This window comes from Amia ocellicauda, chromosome 1 (assembly GCF_036373705.1).
Source record: "Amia ocellicauda isolate fAmiCal2 chromosome 1, fAmiCal2.hap1, whole genome shotgun sequence".
Classification (NCBI taxonomy): Eukaryota; Metazoa; Chordata; class Actinopteri; order Amiiformes; family Amiidae; genus Amia; species Amia ocellicauda.
Window position 1 is genome coordinate 47,300,307 of NC_089850.1, and position 24,445 is coordinate 47,324,751.

At 38.9% G+C, this 24,445-nt stretch overlaps 1 protein-coding gene across 2 annotated transcripts in view; it reads left to right on the top strand.

The window, feature by feature from the left end:
* Window positions 1–24,445, top strand: part of man1a1 (mannosidase, alpha, class 1A, member 1) — a 119,199-nt gene that overhangs the window by 32,752 nt on the left and 62,002 nt on the right. Inside the window, exons 3-4 of one of the 2 annotated variants that reach the window (XM_066707638.1) lie at window positions 16,037–16,152; window positions 21,542–21,622. In XM_066707638.1, coding sequence (XP_066563735.1) covers window positions 16,037–16,152; window positions 21,542–21,622 — 197 coding nt within the window. The remainder of the gene's footprint in view (window positions 1–16,036; window positions 16,153–21,541; window positions 21,623–24,445) is intronic. The other variant, XM_066707643.1, reaches the window with a different exon arrangement.

The following is a 24,445-nucleotide window of genomic DNA, read 5'->3' on the forward strand; positions in this document are numbered from 1 at the left end:
GTCAGCTGTGTTTTGAAAGATGGGTTATGTGCGACGCATACAGTACTGTGCAAAAGTTTTAGGCAGGTTTGAAAAAATGCTGTAAAGTAAGAATGCTTTCAAAAATACATGTTAATAGATTATATTTATCAATGAACTAAATGCAAAGTGAGTGAACAGAAGAAAAATCTACATCAAATCCATATTTGGTGTGTCCACCCTTTGCCTTCAAAACAGCATCAATTCTTCTAGGTTCACTTGCACACAGTTTGTGAAGGAACTCAGCAGGTAGGTTGGCCCAAACATCTTGGAGAATTAAGCACAGTTCTGTGGATTTAGGCAGCCTCAGTTGCTTCTCTAGTCATGTACAAGGCACAAACTGCCTTCTGCTACAGCCAAATATTTCAAGTTTTGACTCAGCAGGTGCTTTGGATTGATACCATTTTTCTGCATCCCAGTTCCTTGTTTTCGTGCATAGTTGAGTCGCTTGGCCTTGTTGGAGGTATGGCTTTTTGACCGCAAGTCTTCCATGAAGGCCACTTCTGAGCAGACGTCTCCTGACAGTAGATGGGTGTACCAGGGTCCCACTGTTTTCTACCAATTCTGAGCTGATGGCACTGCTGGACATCTTTGATTGTGAATGGAATTAAGCATGATGTGTCTTTCATCTGCTGCAGTAAGTTTCCTTGGCCGACCACTGCGTCTACAGTCCTCAACGTTGCCGTTTTTTTTGTGCTTCTTCAAAAGAGTTTGGACAGCACATCTGGAAACCCCGGTCTGCCTGGGAGAGACCTTGCTGATGCAGTAGAACTACCTTGTGTCTTGTTGCTGTGCTCAGTCTTGCCATGGTGTATGACTTTTGACGGTAAACTGTCTTCAGCAGCCTCACCTTGTTAGCCGAGTTTGGCTGTTCCTCACCCAGTTTTATTCCTCCTACACAGCTGTTTCTGTTTCAGTTAATGATTGTGTTTCAACCTACATATTGAATTGATGATCATTAGCACCTGTTTGGTGTAATTGTTTAATCATACACCTGACTATATGGCTACAAAATCCCTGACTTTGTGCAAGTGTACCTAGAAGAACTGATGCTGTTTTGAAGGCAAAGGGTGGTCACACCAAATAAGGATTTGATTTTAGATTTTTCTTCTGTTCACTCACTTTGCATTTAGTTATTTGATAATCTATTAACATGTCTATTTTTGAAAGCATTCTTACTTTACAGCATGTTTTCCCACCTGCCTAAAACTTTTGCTCAGTACTGTACAATGCTGCAAGGTACATGAGAATGTATTTCTGGAATGATCTTACTGAGTGTAAAGCTGTTGAAGTGGTGTCTCAACCAAAGAATAAAATAAAAATCAGTTATTTGCACTGTAGCAGGAAGAGATGTGATCAGATGTGTTTCTAGACAGATAGGGTCTGTCAACACCTGCCTTGGCTTCAGTGGCTCATCTGCGTTCCCTCGTGGCTGAATGTCTGTCCCTAGTCACCAGTGTCAGTGCTTTTAATGATTAAGTCCTTCATCACAGTGCCTTCTGAGGCTACATCTGTGGCAGTCGCACTCAGGCTTGCCTTGCAGCAGCACCCATCATCTCCCAGTAACTGTTCTGGTTTTGCTATTGAGTTTCACAGGGTTTCCTGTCTGAGTGACAGCAGTGATGCTGTTGACAGTGCTGCAGTGCTCTGTATTGACTGCAAGTTGTGATTCCCTATCTGCATGGGAATGGGAGTATAAGTCGAAGATGATGAAGATTATTGTTTTCATTGTTATTGTATTCTTAATTATAATTTGTCATTTTATTAGATCCCCCCCCCCCCCAAAAAAGAAGAAAGTGTAACCCACGGTGAGATATATATGGCATTGCATGTTTCTGTGATTCAGAATTTGTGAGGACCATCCTTTCATTTTCCTAGCTGATGAGCTACTTATTCATTTCCTGCTTGGATAATTCTTGACTTTAAATGATCACTCCAAGGTCAAGTGTTTTAGCACTGCTTTCACAGAACCAAGCCACTGTGCAGGATAAAAATATAAAAACACAATTTTATTGTTCTTATATTATTATATTCTTCTCTGCGCTGTTGTTTGTATGTGCTCAAGATTCGTTCAATTCTTCTTTTATTAAAAAGAACATACAGCAGATGCCAGTTTGCTATTGTAGGTTTGATTGAGGATTTATTCTCTATAATACTGCATAAAAAGTGAAGGTTTGTTGAGAAGTATGTCGCCAACAATGAATCTCTTTTGACAGTGATTGACATTTAATTCAAACTCACTGCAGTATTTACCAGCTGCTTTCCTCAGAGGATATTTCAGTGACTGTTTCTAGTTTATTTCCACTCAGATAAGCACATTTCTTTCAGCACGCATGGACCTCTGCAATACAAGCACAATAAAACATGAATTTCAAGGATTTTGTGAGAACTTACTGTATGGACTCAATGTAGTTTAAGCACTCGACACAGTACGTTACCAGCAAGAACACCTCAGATCTTAATTGTTGTCTAGAATGATAGAGGCAGTAACTAAAACCTCAAATTAACAGATCCCTGCAAATCTGTGATCCTGTTGAGGTGGTATTTGGAAGCCAGTTTCTCATCCTGTTTCAGAGCATTTAAGGATCAGGATTTTGGGAATTTAATTGTTCAGCATCTGAAAACTAATCCGAGTGCCCATCTTTTTGAATGCACAAAGCTCTTGCACAGCCTGTGCAGTAGTTCTCTTGTAGGCATCATGATTGGTTTTCCCTCCTAAGGCATTTTAAAATGCACACTGTACTGGAGCCTGCAGGCCGTGTGCAGTGTGCTCTGGCTGGTATGAGGAGTGATGTATGTGTTGTAGGTGATTGACTCAAGGGATTGGGGCTTATTTGCACCCTTTTTATCTTTGCTGAAATTACATTTTGCAATTTTTATAGAACTTTTAATTAGGGAATGGGTTTATTTATCTACCTACCTATTTATTTTCATTTATTTAATTGGAAGCTCCTGCAGTGCCAAATAAAACGCACATCTCTTTCTTAATCAGTCTTTTTCAAAGCTACTGGAAGTAATAAACAGCTGGGGCTCCCTTAAATAACATTCAATATATTTTTTATTTCATATGCCACAACATACTGTACTAGCACTGATGGGTTTTTGTGTAGTTAGTTTAGTTTAACTTTCTTTGCAGTGACACTGCTGCACCCTGTGGTCTGGATTGGAGCAGCTAAGAAATGCACTGTTGTGGCTTGCTTGGCGTATCCATGAAGAAAAAAAATGTCTAGTCCAACTTTGTTCATGTCTGTGATTCTGTTAATTGCTTTGTCATTATAATGTTACTCTCTCTCCACAAATGACTGGTTTCTTGTGAGAAGTGTAGGTGGGAAGTTTTTTTTTTTTTTTTTGCTAGTTTTTTCCTTTTTGGACAAGCATGTCTGTGATTGTATTGCTTTATGTATAAAATAAGAAAAAAATCAGGAAATCAATAAATAAAGCAGGGAAAATATAGCTTTAATTTCTTAACTCAGCTTTGGCAGTGTTATTCCTGTAATTCATGCTGATGTTGGACTCAAGTTAATTACCTTAAATTAATTTCAGGATGTGTAATTATTTGTTTTGAAGGTATCTGCTTACACTTTTCTATCTGTGCAGTGCCTGTGGGCCTTGTCATCATCCAGCGATGATTAAAGTTAGACGTCATGTAGAATTCCTTCACAGCAGACTCTTTGGGATGGTTTCCTCTTTATTGAAGTTGCTTGATTTCACTAGGCATTAAATCAATCAACACTTGTTTATATTGCTCAAGGCACAGTCCGCACTAGTACTTATATTATAATAACAATTATATGCTACAACTATTAATGAATAATGTTCCCTTTACCCAATTCCAAAAGCACAATTGGCTTGAAAATGCTGTGTGTGTATCATGATCAAGTAGTTGTGCAGAAATAGGTATTTTCTAATTGTTAGAGATTTACAAATTACAAAGACTACAAATGTGCACACCCATGTTTTTATTTATCATAAATACTGTTAATCAAAAGTATTCAAACCACAGGGATATTGTTGGTATCTCCAACATGATGTAGGCAAAGTATTTCCAACTTGAGGAAATTATACATTGTATATTTTCAAAGTGCTCCTCTGTTTTCCAATTCAAGTATGTGAGTCAATATATATGTACATACATACGGCTGTTGTCAAAGGGCAGTTTGAGAACAAGCAATTAATAAAACATTCATCAGTGCCTGGGAACTTTCCACAGTAATGAAAGTTACTGCCTTCTTTCAAACTTTTTTTTTTTTTATCACTTATTACTGAGGTAGAAGTCAAGCTTGGGATTTACAGGCCCAAAGTTGATTAACTTCCTTAATTTAGTTTGGGAACCTGAAGTAATATATACTGACAACAGTGTTTATTCCTGTCCCTATATTTCATAGTGCACAAGGACTTTCAAAAGAACAAAGCAGCTTTTGTATACCATACCGCCTGTAACTACTACGAAGCTCTGTCTGCGATTCTGGGCTTGTCCGCCTCATGCACCTTTTCGTGGCCTTGCACGTTTTGCTGTGCATGTGTGTGCTTTGAGTTTTATGTCTATTTTCCAACGGACAGCATTCGCTCACTGGGATTTGTTTTGCGAGGCCTGCGTGCCCAGTTTGTCTGACCCTGTGAAAAATCAATCCGATTTCACAGCGATTAATCAGAAACGGGGCTATGTACTATGCCACTGCGCTGTGATGGAAACTTGTTATATTCACTATTGATGCATTACACTCATCAGTGGAAATGTGCATTCATCTTGAAGACAGGGCAGGAATTCCTGATCTATACATTTATTTATTTCTTGTTTGTGGTTACAGTGTTCTCTAACACATGCAGACTTCTGAGCACCTCCAGATGGTTGTTGTTCTGCTGGGGGCTGTTCATACTTGCTCTGTGACAAAGGTTGCATGCTGTGGGAGCCATTGAAAGCACAGGGGTAAAGAAGGGAGAATTGGTAAGCAGTCCTGTACAGCACAGCATGTTGAAGCCAAAGGAATATAATCTCTGTGAATCGAAGGGGAGGTTGGAAAGAGCACGCAGCAGGGCTTCACGGTGGATGGGTTTGCACACTGCATTGTTTCTTGGATGGTTTAAGTGCTGTCATGTTCTCATTCTGAAGCTGACTGATGACTTCTTGAACCCATGTCTTCCAAGTCTAATGCAGTCAGTTTCAAGATGTCATATTACATTTATACAGGTGTCACAGCTGTTGTCTGTGGACCTCACTGGCACCAGCATGACCGGAACTCTTCCATAGACTCTGGTGCAGTGAAGGTCCATGTGGTTTCTTATTTTTTCTCAACAAGCAAACATCCCCTTGGTCTATATCTACGTTTAGCTTATTACAGAATAAATCCACAGATCAAAGCAGCATGTGCACTTTGAACAGCCACTCTGGTCATCTGTACATGAAAGCTTTCACCTAAAAGCATGATGAAATTATTCCTTTTATTGCTCCTGTTCCCTTCTGTTTCAGTTCCCTAACATCGTTTGATAGTTGGGAAAGAGTATTGGGGTGTGGGGAGAGGAGGATGGGAAACAAAACCATACTGGACTTGAATGAGTAGTGCTTCTGTTCAGTTAATTTGACTGCCTTGTAGCTGCAAGGTAGTTTACAATATATATTTTCTTAATTTGCTTTGCAGCACAATAAACAAACAAACACAAAACACTGATATGTAAACTGTGTTGGCATTTAGCCACAGGGTTTTATTTTTCAGGAAATATCACTTTTGCTTATATTCCATTAACTCTCCACACACATTGGACAGGGACATTAATAGCATACACATTTCCAAGCTTGCCTCTGGTCAACCAAAGTCCCGCACTGTCTTGTGTGGTTGGATTGTGCATCTTAGCATGCGTGTGTATGCAGTATAAATTGCTTTTCATCTCCCAGAGTTGCTTCATGTTGTTTTTAAATTGTATTATTATTATTTATTACTTATTGATGTGAAAATATTGATAGACAGCCCACTGAGAGGAATCATCTCATTAAAGGTGGCTGCCTGTATGTCAGCAGCAGCAGGGGGTGATGCGTCTTTGGCATCAATAACAATGATCTAAATGATGGAAAAAGTGCTGGTTGTTTATTCGCACAGCATCTGCAACTGTGAATTCATCACAGTCAAAGAGTTATGCGTGTCACTCTTTTATGTTTCTTCTTAGTGGAGCACTGCCCTCCTTTAGCAACTGTAAGGACCCTGGGGAGAAGATGTAATGTAACTATTACTTTGTATGTCTCCCAGCCCTGGCAGGCTGTAATCGTGTGGGAGGCTGCTCAGAGCTGTCTGCTGGCTTGACCAAGTATCCCTTAGTGAGACACTGCTCTCCCTCCTCTGGGTGGAATCCAGATTCCCATCAAAGCACACAACCAAGCCAAAGCAAGAATGGGGTCTGCACTGATCGGCAGCTTGTCATGTAAGGTTTTACTGGTTAGCCCTGTCGGCACAACCAGGGAACCAGGCAGATCTGGGATCACATGCGGCACACTCTTGGTCTCGGAGGACCCCCTGGCTCACGCAATAACAGAAGAAGCAGAACGCAGGACCCAGTGTCTCCCACCCGGGGGATTTGTTGCACAGCGACTGCCTCTCGGGGGGAAAGAGAAGTGCTGTGTTTGAAAGGGAGAGGTTTTATGTGGGATTGAAATCAGCGGTGGCGTTTGTCCTGCTTAGAAAATGATTAGCCTTACTTGAAACCTGGCTTTTGTCTGTCTTCTCTTTCTTACTGCTTCAGCCGCTTCATGTTTGTGTACTGGCCATTGTCCCTCAGTAAGCTGTCGGTGGACTGTACCTGAAATAAATGAATCATTGACGTGCAGTTTCCCTTAGGCAATACTTCTACTTGTGGAAATTAACAATGAATACACAGTCAAACATTGTGTGTGTGTGTATGTGTGTAACTCAGGCAGTAGTATGAACTTTTAGCCCATTTTCAAGAGCGGTCTTTAATAGTGTTGTATGTGTTACTGTGAACTTACCAAGTTTATGCAGTCCGTACTCCTCAAGCTGCTGTGAGCTAGTGCTGGTTGGTAATTGTTTAGTGCTTTCACCAGATTACAGTAATTGCCATAATCCTGGTTGCTAGTGTTGAAGAAAATAAATAACAAGATAAGAGTTTAATTCCAGATTAAAAAAACATACACAGATAAAAACTACAGGTCATGGCACAGTGCATTATAATGAAAGGAAATGTATAGCTATTTTTGTATTGTAGAGGTTTCAGTAATTCTCAGCATACACCGTTGAAGAAGTAACAAGTTTATAACAAAAAAATAAAAAATACAGGTTAACCTAGGGCTCTCCTCTCATATGAAGTGGAGAAAAGAACTAAAGATGTGAGTTGAAGTATTTCTTTACCTTTGAAGACAGACAATATTTCAGAAGTGACTACACCTTATTAAAATACAAATAGAATTACCATATGCATAATTAACATATGCCTGAGATTATTACAGTTCTTGTTGTGTTTGTGTTGAAAACTGCTTATGTAGCACTGGTCAAAAGGATATCAGACTTTAGTGCTGGTCAGTAAACTTCAGGCAGTAGATGTTATCAAAGCCATTGAAGTCCTCAACCAAATACCTGTGCCCCAAAACACCCGACTTGTATACTATTTGTGCAGATTGAAATAATCTAAAGACAATAGGTGTGTACATCGCCAAGAAACTAATAGTTTCCCCCAGAAAATAATAAGTACAAACTAATGATTGCTTTATAGACAAAACAGAATTAACAACATGAAACCATTAACAATATAAAGAATATAAAAGTTCCTACTACAGTATTAATTTTCAGGGGGACTAACTTATATTTTTGCACAGTCATCTGCAACTTTGAATTGAAAGTTAGCCTATTCTTTAAGTAAGGAATTGGGGCATATTTCTTTTTTCCCCTTGCGCAACATGTTAACTAATGTGTCTACAGGGATTTACAGGGATGTCTGGCTGTGTGATGTTATTACTCTGAGTGTGATCTGTGATGTTGGCTAGTTCTGCTCATCATGTAGCAGTCCTTGTGCAGTCTGGCAGTGAATTACAGGCAAGGGTTTATTCTTGTATTTATTGCATTTTGATCTGTAAAAGGATATTTGCTGTACGTTTGCTTAAATTAATCTTGGCAAGCCAAATATATATATTACAAAAATGATGCATATTATTATACAGACACTGTTACGCTCTTGCGCTCCTGAATAATGAATACCTAAGCCTTTTATAGTGCTCAAAACATTTCTCTAGAACGCATTCAACTCAATGTTTTATTTTGTTCATTCAAACTCACGTACTGTGATGTAAGTTAGTACATTATGTGAAGAGTATCTTATTGTATACGAGATGTGATCTCGTACTGGCATACTAACTTATTATGCATCACACACGTAGGGATTAGATGCATCTCTTTAGTGTTGGGGGGAAAAAACAACGTGCTCTTCTGTGAAGTTCTCCGCTCTCATCAGATTCACTGAAAATACATTGACATTTTAAGCATTGCAGGTCATGTAAGGGCTCTCAATGACGGGAGCTGCAGCTGACCATAAAAGCAGTGTGCTGTCTAACACTACAGCATCCCTGCTGCCACTGCTGCTGTGCAACACCTACTGCCTCATCTGCAGGTGGACATGCAGCTCAGTGTGATTCTGTGGTCTTTCGAGCTTTTAGATTCGTCTTTCATCCAGCTATGTGGCTGTGATCTCCCCTCCTAGTGGAAGGAAATGCCTAGTGCAGAGCATCTGATGAGGGGTGACCAGTAAAACTAGAGTGAATTCCTGGGCTGGTTTGGGAGTGGAGAGTGGGGAGTGTTTACGATTACTCTGGTAGTACAAAGTAGAATTCAATCTTTCTATAGACAACACTAGAATGAGGTTGTAAGACTTCCGTTTTTTATTTATTTTTATATATCCTAAAGTAGTTAAATGTTCTGAATAAATTGAAATAATTTCATTTGAATTGAAATTATTTCCTGGTCTCCCTTGACTAAACCTGGAGTCCACCAGTGTGAAAGTGTGACTTAAAGAGACAAGTGGTAGTGATTGCAGATTTGTATTTATTGTCAGCCATGAAACGAAGAGTGTGGTTCATAGTTAATTGCAGTTTCTGCTTCTTTGCCTTTGTGAAATAATTACAGAAATCCTTTACTTCATTAAATTATTTGTGTGCAACCGAGGTATATTTGACTCCAGGAATTAAAATGCATATGAGTTGAAACTACCAGGTGTTTTGATCAATACTTATTAGAGCTTTTTCAGCCTTTCCAGCCCCACACGCACACATGCTCCCTCCCTCCCCGTGAAGGTTTTTCCGGAGGCATCATTTTCTTGTTTGTTTTGAAGTAGACCGAGAGATGCGTCTAATAAACCAATTGGGGACTGAAAACATGCAGCAGACAGCATGACTAATGAATCTGCAGGGAAGCACTGTACATGTGTATGCTGCCTATTACTATATCAGGGACTGAAACTGGAGAAGCTTTGTCTGTGTAACGATTAAGTAAATCTGTCGCTGTACAGAACCCTTTTATTTCTTTACTTGTGCATCCCGGTTACATTGTTAGCATGAAGTTCATTGCCAATTACTTACTTGGATCCCCAAACAGTTCTTCCCTGTGAAATGATAATATACATTTAACGTGATGCATAATTCGGTGGGATTTGAATGAAAACAAAACATCTCTGTACAATAGTTTACACCGCAAGTAATGGCACATATTCATTTTACATTTGTAACAGCTAGGATCTGTTGGGATTGAACATCACTGTATCTCTCATAACAAAGCTAGATAAATAAAATATAAACTGACATTTGACTTGTTCAATTCAGTGTTTTGCTTTTTGTCCTGTTTTCAGATGTTAAAAAGTAAACCGAAAATTCATTAGGCAAATAAAATCCCAGACTCTAGGTAAGCGCTGGTGCGTGACTTGACTCCCAGCTCTTGTGTGCTCATTTACTGATTTGCTGATGGTAACTGAACCATGACGTGTTAGTATTTGTGTCTGTCTTCATATTAATTACAAAAGTAAAGTGAAGAAAAAGGAGCAGTGTGCAAATATTTCAGTTGGGGAAGAAACTTTGTGTAGGATGGACCCTTTCGTAACGCATTGGTTCCGGGGGCTGCGTAAATGGAGAGACCCATTAAAGCGAGCGCCCTGGAGCTGAGCCAGGCTTTGCTGTGCACCACTGCTCTGCGCTTCCTTGCAAGTGGAAGTGGGGATGCTAGCAGTGACTTTCGTGAGCCCAGTCCTGCAGCAGCCGAAGATATGCGCCATGTTGCTCTCCTGCTTTCAGTGTGGACTTTCTGGAGATTCTGGCAACTGCCGACTTTAAGACACATTAGAATTAAGAAGAAATGCATGAATAAAAATAAGTGTAAAAATAGCCAGCTGTTTTGAAGGCAAGGGTGGATATTTTCTGGTGATTTCTATTATTTTTAACACAATTGATCCTTCAAACAGTGTTGACAAATGCAATCTCCAGTGCCATGGACTGTAAAAAAAATATTTAAAAAAATGTAAATTATGTATAATTATGTATAATTTTGCAAATTGCACAGGTGAATTTTTCAACCCTGGCTTGAGAACTAATATTCAGTCATGAGTGCTGTGGTTTAATTATGCTGTATGCATCCAGTTACCCATCTGCACAAGGTAACAGCTTTTGAGTATTTAACTTTTGGATGTTTTGTTCATTTTGTGTATGGCCAAGCTGTAAAGTTCTTTTGTTGTAGCAGGAGAAATAAATGCAACATGTAAAGAAGCCATTTAATCCTTGTCCACCTTTTCTTTGAATTTTAATGTGAGGAGAGACCAAGCAGTAAGTGAGGAGTGAGAGCGAGCTTGTGCCATTATGGCAGGGGAGAGAGATCTGAGCCTCACGTTGCAGCTCTGGAAATGAAAATTCATCACAGCGATGGCATTGTACATTCCTTAGGGGACATGTAAACCAAGCGCGAGCCTGCTGCTGCTGCTGCTTCAGGGCTGCCTGCCATTCGCATTGTCATCGCCGTGCTGTGCCTCCTTATTCGAGTGATTAATGGCGTCTATTCCGCACTCTCACCTGGGCATTGCATCGAGACTCTCCACCGGAACATGGTTTATGCAGCCATAAACCAAACTGGGTTCAATTCTATCAAACTATCAAACTTTTTTTTTTTTTTTTAATCTTTAAATGGATTTGTTGTTCACCCTAAACAAAATGTGATTCTTATTCTTCCCAGTTCCCTCTGTCTGTTTGTAAGATGTATGAACCTTTCTATGCTTAATTTTTACTTGCAGAGATATGGTGGAGCGCCATACAAGCAGACACAAATGTTTCTTTTGAGGGGGAGGGGGGGAGAAAAAGTATAGAACCAGTAACATGATACATATCCTTGCTACTTCCTGTGTGAGAGTATGGAAACTGGCCTTAGTCACCTTTATTAATGACCTGAAGGCTGACGCACCATGTTCCCAACTGTCACTTCAGATCAGCACCACCACAAGTTGTTCTTCCTGACAGGCTTTGCTTAAAACAAGTCACTCCAGTGTTGCCAGCTGTCATACACCTTATCTTTTCAATTCTCTCCCCCATCGATTTCCTAATCACAACAGAATATATGCTTTTAATTCCTAGATTGAGTCATACTGTTTTATACAAAGGTTTTAATCGATTCATTAATTTTGCTGTGACGCTCCCTCCTGAAGCCTCCATGTGCCTGTGTCTTCATGTCTTAGTGTCTGTGTATCTGTACCCACTTTAAAGGTCCCTCTCTGAACACTCGTTCATTGTACCTTTTTGTTTTCCCATTTTCAACAAACCAGAATTAATTTGCGTATTTCACAATGATTTCTTTGTGCTTCCCTTTTATTTTTGGGAAGACTTAATTGGATGACCTTCTCTTTAGTTTGTGAAGGTTGTTGTTTTTTTTTTTTTTCCCCCAAACAATTTTGTCAACGGCTCAAAGTCCTTCGCCCCTTAGAGGATTTATTTAACATCATTGTAATGGTCTCCCTAATAATTTGAAAACTTTATTAGCAAATGTCATCTGTCAATAAAGCTCGTACACTGTCTGCTGCCCATGACAGGGCTCTGCCATTAAGCCAAGAGAAAGGGAGGTATTGGTGAGAAATATAACATCGAGGACACTGCCTCAATAGCCCTACAGCTGCATGGCAATTTATCACCGCTTATCTTTTGTACTATATAAATACATATTTAAATGTTATCACATAAGAGCTGGCTATTAGATATCATTGATTTCCCTAGAGAAATTAAAAATTATGTTCTCTTTTAAAAGTCCATTTCAGTAATCTTGAAGGAGAACAAAAGAAGCAGCAGAAGAGAGAGAATGATGGTAATACTTTGTACAAATGAAGGTTTTATTGTATTTCCGACCCTCAGTGCTTAATATTGGAGTTTAACTTGTAACAAGGGACAATCTCGAGCCGAGTCTAAATTGTGGTTGCCAGAAACAACACTGTCTCCAGGCATCATCTTCAGAGTCCTTGCACAGCGTTGGGATGATGATTTGAACATATTTGTGCTGCAGATGGAGAAGGGATTGCTCGGCTACTGTGCTGGAAGATAACCATGGTTGTTACTGTGAACCAAGACCAGACCTCACTTGCTATTACACTTTTAATTGTTTAACTTCGGAGAACATCATTGTCGATGTGTTTACCACTCCTACAGCATTTTCACACTCTGCTTTCCACCAAATGTTTTCTCCCCAGATTAGTCCTTCAAATTTCAGGTCTTGATTCTTGGGGTGAGTAAAATGCTGTTGGAAATGAAATCTTCACACTGATAGTTCTAATCCCATGTGCCGCCAGGAGGGGACTGGACTGTTTTCTCGGCTTTCTTATAACTGTATCCTGAAGATGTATTCATAAGATTCCTTCTTCTCGATGAAATAGGTTTTATTCTCCGTGTACGTGTGTGCACCCATGTATGTTAAGAACTTTAAATACCTATGCTGTGTTTTAGGTTTTTCATTTCAAATTCATATACTGTGGTAGGATAAAAAGCTGTCAAAGCAACAGGGAACCTGCTCGTTAATCTCCAAAGCTAATGAGTGATATCAGGTAAATCCTAAAGAAAGCAGGCGGCTTCAATAATTTAAAGCATGTTGGGCAGAAATGCCAAAGGCGGATTTGAACCCGACTGATTAATAAAGTATCGCAGTACCTGCTTGGGATGAAAGGTGCAAAAATATATCTGAGCTTAAAGCACCAAGTTAACTTCATTAAATGCTGTTTTCTTACTTGTTTAGTGGATCTTTATCTACGGTGGCCCTGAAGTGCTAAACGCAATTGCAAAAAGAAATGCAAAAACAAAGCAGAATGCAAATTCAAAACGAGAAACGCAAAAGGAATAACACAAATGCAAAAAGAAAAACACACAAACAAAACAAAAACAAAACAAGAAACGCAAAAACTAAAAAAATGTGTTTCTTCATCTGCCAGCCGCATTATTTCGAAGCCCACCGTAGTTATGAACAGGCTACATGCCCACACAGGACTGAAGCGCTGTCATTGGTCAGTGTCTCTGATCTCTGCTCTGTTCACACAATACTGTGCGTGTGCACATTTAAAACATGAGGACAGTGTTCACTGTAAACACTACAGGGAACACATACACAATTGGTGCAATGAATGTGAGCTAAGCTCTCTGTTTACACAGTGTTTATTTCTGATTTTAAAAGTGATTTGGTCCCAGAGCTGGTATTTTTACATTCTATATAAACAAATATAGGTCTTGATCGAGATATGAAATTAGCCTACAGGACCTACAGTTGTCGCTCTGTACAGTGCACCTCCACTTCTAATTATACTTCCCTGTAAAGAGTTTACAGTCAATAGTCATTTTTTGTATTTTGTGTTTTTAATAAATGAAGCGAGAGTGACCTTCAAAATCGTAATTCCAGGAGCTGTCTGATTTCCGGGTCTGTATCAATACGTATACTTTAAATTGAGCGTTTCTCTGGTGCAGAGAGCACAGAGCAGAGAAGTGAACAGAGCAGAGAAGTGAACAGAGCCCGCTGACCTAGCAGCGCTTCAGTCCTGTGTGGGCGTGTAGCTGCCCATTACAGTGGGAGGGATGAAGAGGCGGGACAAGTTTTCTATTGGTAGGACTCTAGATGACGCAATTCGGTAATAAGAAAATCTTTTTTTGTGTGTGTTTCTTTTTGTATTTGTGTTCTTTCTATTGCTTTTGAGTTTCTCTTTTTGGAATTGCATTCTTCTTTTTGCAGTTGCGGCTTTCTTTTTGCATTTGTGTTTTGCACTTCAGGGGCACCGTATTTATCCCTCCCAAAACCATTAGTGGAATATGTACAGTATTTGCAAATTGCAGATTTTTTACACACACACACACACACACACACATATATATAAAACTTACTTCCTCTTGATCCTGGTGTAAGGGTTCATTTCCAGGCTCTGAGTCAGCGATGGAAACTGCACAACTTCTATTGTCTGTTCTACAGTTGCTCAGGATGTGTGGCATGTGACTTAGTTACAGTGCTGAAACCAGCAAGAGGTTGTAGCCATTAAAATAGAAGTTTGTTTTAAAGATAAGATCACAAGCTGTCAGCTTCTTAATAGCCAGTGAAATACTCCAGACTTTTTTTTTTTTTTTTTTTTTTTTTTTTTTTTCCTATTGTCTAATTACATATCATTGGAAGCTTGTCTACTTAGGTGCCGAAATGTTTCAGGATGTTAACTAATTACAATTGTACAACTTTTCCGGTATAATTTGTTCAATTCATGATGAACTACCAACAGCCCTGAAAATTTATATTGAATCTTGGCAGCTCTTTACTTCACTATCTAGCACTTGGCACCTGGAGTTGGATTTGATCATTAAAGTAGTAAAACCCTCCTGCTGTTTCTAATCACAGAAGATGAGCAGTACTTTTTAGTTTTTTATTTTGGATAAATGCTTTTGTATAACCATCTGTTACATAGAGATTTCTGTGTGTGTAAACAAATATCAAAATCAATCTTTAAGTTGTATACCACCTTGCTGCTTTTTATTCCTACAACGACTATTGTCACTTTTGGTTAGTCTGGGCATCGTTTCGTCTTCATAACAAATGCTTTCCTTCTATGTCAAGGTGTTAAATTTAATAAGCGAGACAGGTACAAAAAATAGGTATGCTTCATTCAGATTCTGAACATACACAGTAAGAAATTAACTCAAAAAAGGTTTCTGGTGAAAAATGAAGGCACAGACTATCTCCTTTTTCCTGATGCATAGAGCAGCCGCATCTATGTTTAACAATAATGATCCAGATTAGTTTTCTTTTGTACAATTGTTTTGTGATTAATTGCAATGCCGAATCAATGTGCTCAGTCCCAGTCCTACACTTATCTTATCAAATGACTGCATTTAATTGATGTATTTTTTTTAATATAGGCTTAGAGTACATGGTCAGTGGCAGTGTTGTGTAGTACTATAAACAAACCAAGGAGTGGTTAATGAAGACTCCATGGTTTAGTTCAAAGCTATGGTTAGGATTAGGGCCTTTTAGTTTCCATACTTGATGCATTGATATTTTCATATGTTATAGCTTTTCTTACTTGAATTCCATTGATTTAATGTGGACCAGTGAGTCCCGCCACTGGCCAGCTGACTCGCAGTGTCCATGTGCTGCCGAGTTCAGTCATGCTGAGTGCAGGTGGCGATGCATGTGTTCGTATGTGCAAGGAAAAAAAAAAAAAGTGTGAAAATGAACCACTTCCTTTAATTTGAGAAGGTCCGCTTATAGTTACACTCTGCTCTGTATTTTTCCATTGTTTGTGATTCTTATTCATAGTCCCAGTAATTCTGTAAAACATGTATTTTCTGCAGACTACATGTGTAGATAATACAATATTCCCAGAGTATTTTTTCGTATTTTATCTGTTTGTCTGCCAGGTAGACATAATTACACTAAAGGCCATCATTACAGATATAAAATGGTGATCTTACAATTTATTTATTTTAGTCGTCAAATGAAGCCTTTGAATGCAGAACCATAGCAATTTCAGGAATCTTCCGTTTTGTTTTTAGGAAACATTCAGGGAGCCACCATTGTGGATTCTCTGGACACCCTGTACATCATGGAGATGCATGAAGAGTTTGAAGCAGCCACTGAATGGGTGGAGAAGAACCTGGACTTTAATGTGGTAAGAAGCTTGTCTCTTAATGTCGGAAGACACTATTCTGCACATTCAAAGCACACTTATTACAGGTTCATAATTGTATTTAGTTTATTCAAGGTGACTTCACAGTTGAACACTATGCCTTTTGTTATATTTGTATAAGGAGCATTGCAAAATAAAATCTAAATTATAGCTTCACCCACCATCTTATTATACTGGCATGGTTGCTCTTTGCTTATTCCTTCATAAACCACAGACAGCTGATTCCAGCAGATGGGCCACTGTACCCAAGCCTTGTCATACAGTCGACTTCAGCAGGCGGGCACTGTACTGCTGCCCTGTCACCTCTAACATCTAACAGATAAATCTAACAGATACCTCTGCCATCGTCCAATAATCTCATGTGCTGGCAGAACCATGGAGTTTATCAGCAAGAGACTCAAGTAGAATAATACACTGCTGATACAATGATTTCAGAACCATCACAATACCATTGCTACGTTTGTGTCGAACTGTAAAATATAATTTTAAAGAAGGGGGTTTGTGTGGCAGGGGATACTAAGATATATAAAAGTCAATAATATTGAATAACTACATACATGCATATATAATCAATTCTCTGTACTGAAGACCTTGTTAAGAAGCACTAAATCCTTGTCTACCCCCTTACACTTCCCCTCTAGAAAGGAAAATACAAATGATCTTGAAGTATTTTGAAAAGTATTAACAAACTCTTAATTGAAAGGCTTTGCTTAACTGCCCTCCAGCAATTTTGACAGTACAATAATAATCCTGGGAGCCAACAAGAGCCCTGATGAATTGCACATTTAATATTCAGTTTGTCTCTGTATTGTGAAGCGGTTTCCACGTAAAATAAATGTCCTTTGATTTCAAAGCCTATTTCCTAAAATGACAGGAATGCCCTATGGTTTTAATTGAACCTGAGTTAAAATGAACTTGCCAAATCGGACATGATATGACTATAGAAATTAACCACCCAAAACAAATGTTTTTTTTGTTTTGTTTTCTTTTGTAAAACGGTCTTTCATGTACTTCAGTGGATTCATTAGGCTACATTTTTGTTCAAGTACATAACCCTGCACATACCATTAAGTGCTATGCCACAGAAGCCAGACCGAGTCAGGTTAATTTTGTTGCCCATTTGTAATATCTCCCCTAGACCAGACATTCTTGGTTTCCTTTTCTCTCCACCGCCACTTTCACGACGCCACTGATGTGGAGTTATATAGCTTTTACTCGAGGTTCTCCCTCCTCCGCAGCATCCTCTAGAGCAGTCAGACCTTCATACGGGACATGCTGAGGTGATTACCAGCCGTCTGACACGCAAACCGCTGTCACCATCACTGACTTGGAGGATGCGCCGTGAATTTTTGATTATACTAAAATGGTCAATGAACATGTATCAGTGACGGGAGTGTGTCATTCTGGCTGATTAAATGGGCATGGCCATCTCCTCATCTTGCCAAGAATGCTTCAGTTATTGAGACTGGGACATAATTGTACTTGGCTGGAATTAAAAGTGTTTGTCGTCTCGAGTGGGAGACTGTAAGGTAATGAAATGAACAGCGATAAATCCCTAATGAGTTCGGATCTTTTCCCTCGAATGGTGATCCACATCTCGCACAGAAGTGCAAGATTTCAGTGCCCGTTTCCTTTGCACTGTTGCAGTAGCAGTGCCAGGCCTCAGACCTGCTCCAGACCTTGATTGTCCATCTGCTGATTCTCATTTTGAAGTTAGCTGCCCTGTCTCATTCAGCGCAGACCTTGCGCAGACATTCAGCTCCAGAGCATGTGAGGAATTGGGTGGAGCTTGTCTTTGTCAGCTATGGGGTCATGTACTCAAGGTCAAAGAACACCCATTGTGTACTCACGTTGACTGCCCACCTTTCCTGTTCACAAATTATCACTGCCCTTACAGGGATGACTCTCTCATCAGATCTCTCAAGACTTTCTGCCAGACCCATGGTTGAGCCACACCAATAACACGTGATTTGCTAAGCCTTCAGCTGCTGTATACGCCAGCAGATGCCCTAGGGTTTGTGGTTTGACATTCTGCATTTTGGATGTGAAATTTGCAAAATATAAGCTTTGGCAAATTAGACTTGCGGTTTCAGTTTGGTTTTGAGATTTGTGCCTGTGGCATCAAGAACCTAGCTGTAGCAACTGCCACCAATACTATAAAGGCTCCAAATCATAATTTAAATTTAAAATCAAAATGGATGAAGATTTTGTATCGGAGGAAATCTGTGTAATAGATTGTAAAAGACAAAGTAATGTAACGGGCAATTCTACTTGTTTTAAAAACAAGCTTTTAAAAACTAAGGGAATGGAGGTAGTCCTAAGCTCTTCTGAATCACCCCCCCTTTGGTAACTACGTCACCTTCACACTGCCTCTCATTGCACTCTTCATTGCACACTGTATTGCTCAATCAAGGTATCCAAAGCTATAGACTTCATTAGTCATTCAACATAATCTTTGTATCAAAATGCGTGTGAAGAAGGCTTCCTACTCTGCATTTAGTTTCCTTCTTATTTAAGCTTTTTGGGAAACCCTAAAGTGAGAGACATGCTACTTGATATAACATGTGATTTACTGATCAAAAGAAATGTAGATATGTTGAAGTTTAAATAAGTCATATCTTATCATAAATGTAGGAAGTCTATTCCCTTTCCTATTAAAGTATATTGAATTTGAAATCTGAAACTGCTTTTTATGTTTCCATTAAACATCCAGTCTCTGTATACAGCTGTGCTGCTTGGCACGGTTGGACTCTGCTTCCTGTGATGTTTGACAGGACCTCCATCTAATGCTGCTGCTATCACACATTTCCAATAAAACAAATCAAAATAAAAACATTCTTAGCTCGGCTTTTGTGACCAGGAAATGCCCCGTGCCTGCGGCCATTTTCACGCCAGGGTATCAAATATTGCAGTGCTTGTTATAGTACCCGGAAAAAAACACATTCTGCTGAATTATTTCAAAACTCGTTTTGGGATTCTGGGCCACTGCCAGGTAGAGAGATTTTTTCCTGTGGGATTGTGACAGCGCTCTGGGGTCTGTGAGCAGAGAAGAGTGCTGCCGATTCAGAAGCGTAAACGGATTAGGGACACTAACAGCGTACTCATTTATTTTCAAAGCGGAACAGATACCATCACTCCGATAGCGACATCTCTGGGATTTGTCTCTGGGGATGGATGCCTATATGCTCCTCAAACCCTTGTGACACCGAAAGCAAAATCTATAGGATGAGGGACACTGGGCAGACTGTGGGCTATACTGTGATTATATTAGAAGCCATAGGTTCTCAAAGCCTCATGTTTCCAATAATGTCCTGATGACATAATTTGCACTGCGGCGGTCAAACTAATCAGTTACTGAAGGACAAGAAACTGTTACACAAGCACTATTATTGTTATTATTTCATCACTGTAAATCTATTTCCTCACCTGCCACATTTAGCACAAGCATGTCACATTCAAGTTAAACTCTGAGGTAGCTATGAGAACATTTTAATTATGCCCAAAGGAGGGAAGAAAATAGTCACCCCCCTACCACCACCAACGACATCCTGTTGAGTACCTATTTTTATCTCTCACTCTTTTCCTGTCACTTTTAAAAACATGTACTTTATTGTGAGATAGCCAAAAGAGAGAATCATTGTCTTGGGTATGTTAAAGACCACATTTGCGTGTTTGTTTTGTCCTTTACCTTGAAAAAATCCTTATTTATCTTATAAATAAATAACATGCAAGTATCACAACGCCTGCTAACCCACTTGGACAGCACTTTAATGATTGTAGAGTAGCTTGTCTGGTTGTAAGGTCTAATCATGTCATTTTCAAAGACCTTGACATGTCAGTTTTGCTAGAGTGACATAATAATTTCTCCATTTTAAATTACTCTCTACGGCAGCACACTGGATTGTGTTTAATAGAAATAACATGTTTGTTTAATACCAGGCTTCATGGCAAATTTTAGAGGTCGTAGAATTGTGCTGATGTCATAATATAGTTTAGCAAGTTCTGTTTTGCCCCCTAAGACAGACCTTCAGTGAATTTCATATTGTATTGTAAAAATCACTGGCAGCTAAAAGTAAAACTAAGCCTCCTAAATGCTCTCCAGTAGTCAAGTTCTGTATTTTTTATCAGGCATGAAGATGGAACTGAAGAGAAGCTTTACTCCTTTCATTTTTTGTCTATTATAAGCACTGAAATTTGAAGCGATAAAAGATTAATATCTTTGTAATACTAATAAAAGACTACAGGTCTTCTGAATTGTGCTTAAATTACTCCATGTGCATAAGTACATAAGATTGTTAGTATGCCAAGTAAATGTTCACAAAAATGGCTTTGCACTTTCTCGGTCACTTCCCAACTGTTGTTTCAGAATATAAGCGCAGGGATGCTAATTAACACTCAGACACTTGGTAATGTGTCTAAGAATTCCTTACTCTTTGTGCTATTAGCTTTCCTTAAGGGGAATAACCTTTATAATTCTTTACAGAGGGCTCTTAATTGGTGGCTTGCTGATCACAGGGAAGATTGGTTTGCATAGTTTACTGAGAGAAAGGATGAATAAATGATGAACAGAACGAATGTCATACATTTTTTTCTGTATACATATTTATAAGGTGAAGTACTTTGGCACAGATTTGTTTCCTCCTTCATTTAGAAGATTCTCATGAGCAAAAGACAGCTGTGCAAAGGTGGACGTCAGATGAACTGATGATGTGAAGCTGATGTAACGGCACACCAGTCTGACCTTGGGTCCAGTCTCAACCTACCCTAACCTGCCAGCCAATCGCAGTGCACATTGTACTCTATAGCAGTTGGAATTATTGTCAGAAGACGCTTTCTACTACTTATTAAGCATGCAGTACAATTGAAGTTTTTATTTGCGATTTGCTCACAGGTTAGAGTCTTGATTTGGGTATGTCCTCTGTTTAATTCAAATAAATAGACTGTAGATTTACAGTTATGTAATAGTTTTGGGGCATAGCCTATGCTGTGCACATAAGTTAAAACGTCCTGCAGTCTTTCATTTTGATTCTCTGTTTGGTTTTATTAATTTAGTCTTTGAGCAATGAGAGTGTTGCTTAACATTACAAGGAGCAAATGCGTGCAACAGAATAATTCATAAGTCAGTTTTCTAAGATCTAAGACTAAGATCTGTAGCGACACCCAATGAAATCGATCGGAAGAGTTTGATTTCTGACATTTTTGTTTCAGTGGTAGCTTCTGTCCCATCATTCTTTTCTGTGGAAACATCAACAGCATTTCACACTGTTTCCCATTGAGTTCCTTGCAGTTGTTGCTCACTAAAAAAAAAAACTTATAAGAAATGTATTTTTGTTTAGTTGTTTTGTTAATTTTATATTTCCCCCCCCCACAGAACGCAGAAGTCTCAGTTTTTGAAGTGAACATCCGTTTTGTGGGTGGACTCCTGTCGGCCTATTATCTCTCGGGCAAAGAGGTATGTAAATGTTTTGTTATTTTATAGAGATACCCACCTAGAATGCAACAAAGGCGCCTCTTGCAGGAGACTGTGCACTGCAAACATCTTTGTGGCTTAAGAGAAAGGGGATGCAGTTGCTCCAGTATGAATTTGTACACCAGGTGTGTATTCTTGCACTTCTTTCACAAGTCTGAAAATAGCCATATTAATTTGCGTATTGGGTAGTGTTATTTGTAGTTTCAGGTTTTTTCAACCCTGTAATTTAGTAGATTTTTTAATCCATGGTGTTCGTAACACACTAACAATGAACCGTGCTTTCTGTAACTGTCACAAGGCGGGGCTAAGGGTGAAAAAAGTTAAACTTTGAAAGTGGATTGTTTAAAGACATTGGCGGTACAGGAGACCAGTATTCTGGGTGCATTTATTGCTTAATTTAAAAAGCACAAATGTTCAAACCTGTGCTTCACAGCCCTAATTATGACAGGAAACTGAAGTCTGCAGTACAGCAGCTCCATTACATTGTTGCAGTGCCATTTAAGCCAAGTTTTATTTCTATTGTCAATTCCTGTTTGTCGGTAAGTTCTAATATCTTAAAGGCATATTTTTCCATTCATGTTTTCTGTATTGTAAGCCACAGAAGGTTGCGTGTAGTTGCTTTGAATGGAAAAGAACTGGCAGTGTTTTTGAAGCATCTGTGATAACCTGTAGTTCAGTTATATGGAAAATCACATCGCAGTGAGAAATGTGCGTGTTGTAGCAGGTGACCGCACGGTCTCGTGACCGGGAGAGAGCAGATTTCTCCCAGAAGAAAGCCGCCCACTCTCCGGGTCTAGTCGAAGTTAAGTGGATGGGATGTGGGAGAGAAATCTGATGAATTGGCTGTCTGATCTGTGCCCCCTTAGCAGATGAATTGATGGCTTCAGGTTGCATCACTGACAGACAAACACCTCACATGGAATTCTCACCAAAGCACACAAACAAACAAAAAAATACATTTCCTTGAATTGTGGCATTGGAGATTTAGGACTGTGAAAGATTTGAATCAGACACAGAAGTGCAAGATATTACAGCGTTCTCTGTAGAGTAGAGAGTAGGATGATGCATGCAAGCAAAGTCATTGTGACAGTCTTCAACATTCCCAGCACAATGCACAGTAACTGCAACGATGCTTACTGTGTACGGAAAAAGTTTAGGGTGCATTTGCAGCACACAATGATTGATTAAAATGTTTGCCATGCACAATTTAAAAGCTGCAATCTTGCAGAATGGAAAATAAAATATCTGCAGTTTATTAGCTTTGGCAGTTTTGGAGTGTGAAATTGTCAATAAGGAGGAATAAAACTGCAGTAGTATTTGGGGGCTAAGCACATCCCCGAGGAGATTAGCTTCTTCTACCTGCCAGTTTGGTGATTTGTCAAGTGTTATAGTTCTTATTTAGTTCTATAAAACTATCTCTCTAGCGCTGGAGGTTATTTTCAGTCATGGTAAGTTTGTTCCATCATCCCTGTATTTTTCTTAAACCTAATATGGTTTTTAATTTACTGCTCTAATGACTGCATTGAAGATAAGCCCCTGGAATTACTTTCCCTGGCTTCCTGTTTCTGGATAGCAACCCTTTTTCTGAAGATCGTTTTGGATTGGATGAAAATAAAAGTTATCATTAGTTTTTGATTAAGTGGTGATTTCTATAAATAATTGTGTGTGTGTGTATATATATATATATATATATATATTTTATAGTAGCCTCCAAATGTATGTACAAAATTGATTTAGCAAGAAAATACAAGTGAGTGCTCTGAAAATGCATGAACATACTCTGAAAAGTCAGATTGTTGGGTTCTGACTGTGTTGTGTATTTAAAAAACAATGTTTCACAGATATGGCATCTCCTCAAATTTAACTATGTACTGCATGGCCAAAAGATTAAAATTAATAAATCACAAATCTTGGTCCCAGTCAAAGTTGAAATGCTTTTTGTGGGATTCAGATCTTTTCTCTTTATGCATCCAGACCAGTTAATGTATTTTGCACATGGAAAACTTGAAAGGCCAGACTTTTACACACTTAGAAAGGCTTTGATTTTGAAGGTGAAAGACGTTCAAACAACCACCAACTGGGGATTTGACTCCCAGCATTTACATTTTTCATGCATGAGCTTTTGAATAGGTTTTTTATCAGGACTTTCGAAGGTTAGGGAAACTTATCAACCAGAATCCTTTTTTATTTATTTGGCTGTGTATATGTATTTATTTATGTATTTATTTATTTATTTATTTATTTATTTAAAGTCCCCCTAAAGAGTTGCAAGGCACTCCATTTCAATTCTGTTAGTTTCCAATTGCTTAACTCTCAAGGGGGTGAAGGCAATGACGAACCAAGGACCAAAAGTGGAAGCCTAATGGATGTTTGGCTATACTACAGAAGTGGCAAAAAATGAATGCAGAATTATTCAAATTAGAAGGCAAAAATAAAATGTATACACACACACACTCTCCCATTCACACGCACTTGCACACACTGTGTAACGAGCTCTCCTAAATCCTTCTGTCTAGACTTAATTTAAAAGTCATTTTGTTCATTACTGTTGTTGTAGTACATACTGATTCCAAAACAGTCGCATATTAATGTAGGTCTACAAGGGAGCACAAGGCCCACATTACCAAGAAATCATCTTTGAATAGAAATTATTCTTGGCTCTTACACAGTTCTCATTTGAGATGTGTTTAATAAAAAATGCGGAGTTATTGAAGTTTCTTCTACCCACTTGCTGAAGGGGTGTACTGAGATTATATGAAGCCATAGATCATTTTGAAGGCTGCAGTTTATCAAACATTTTGTTGT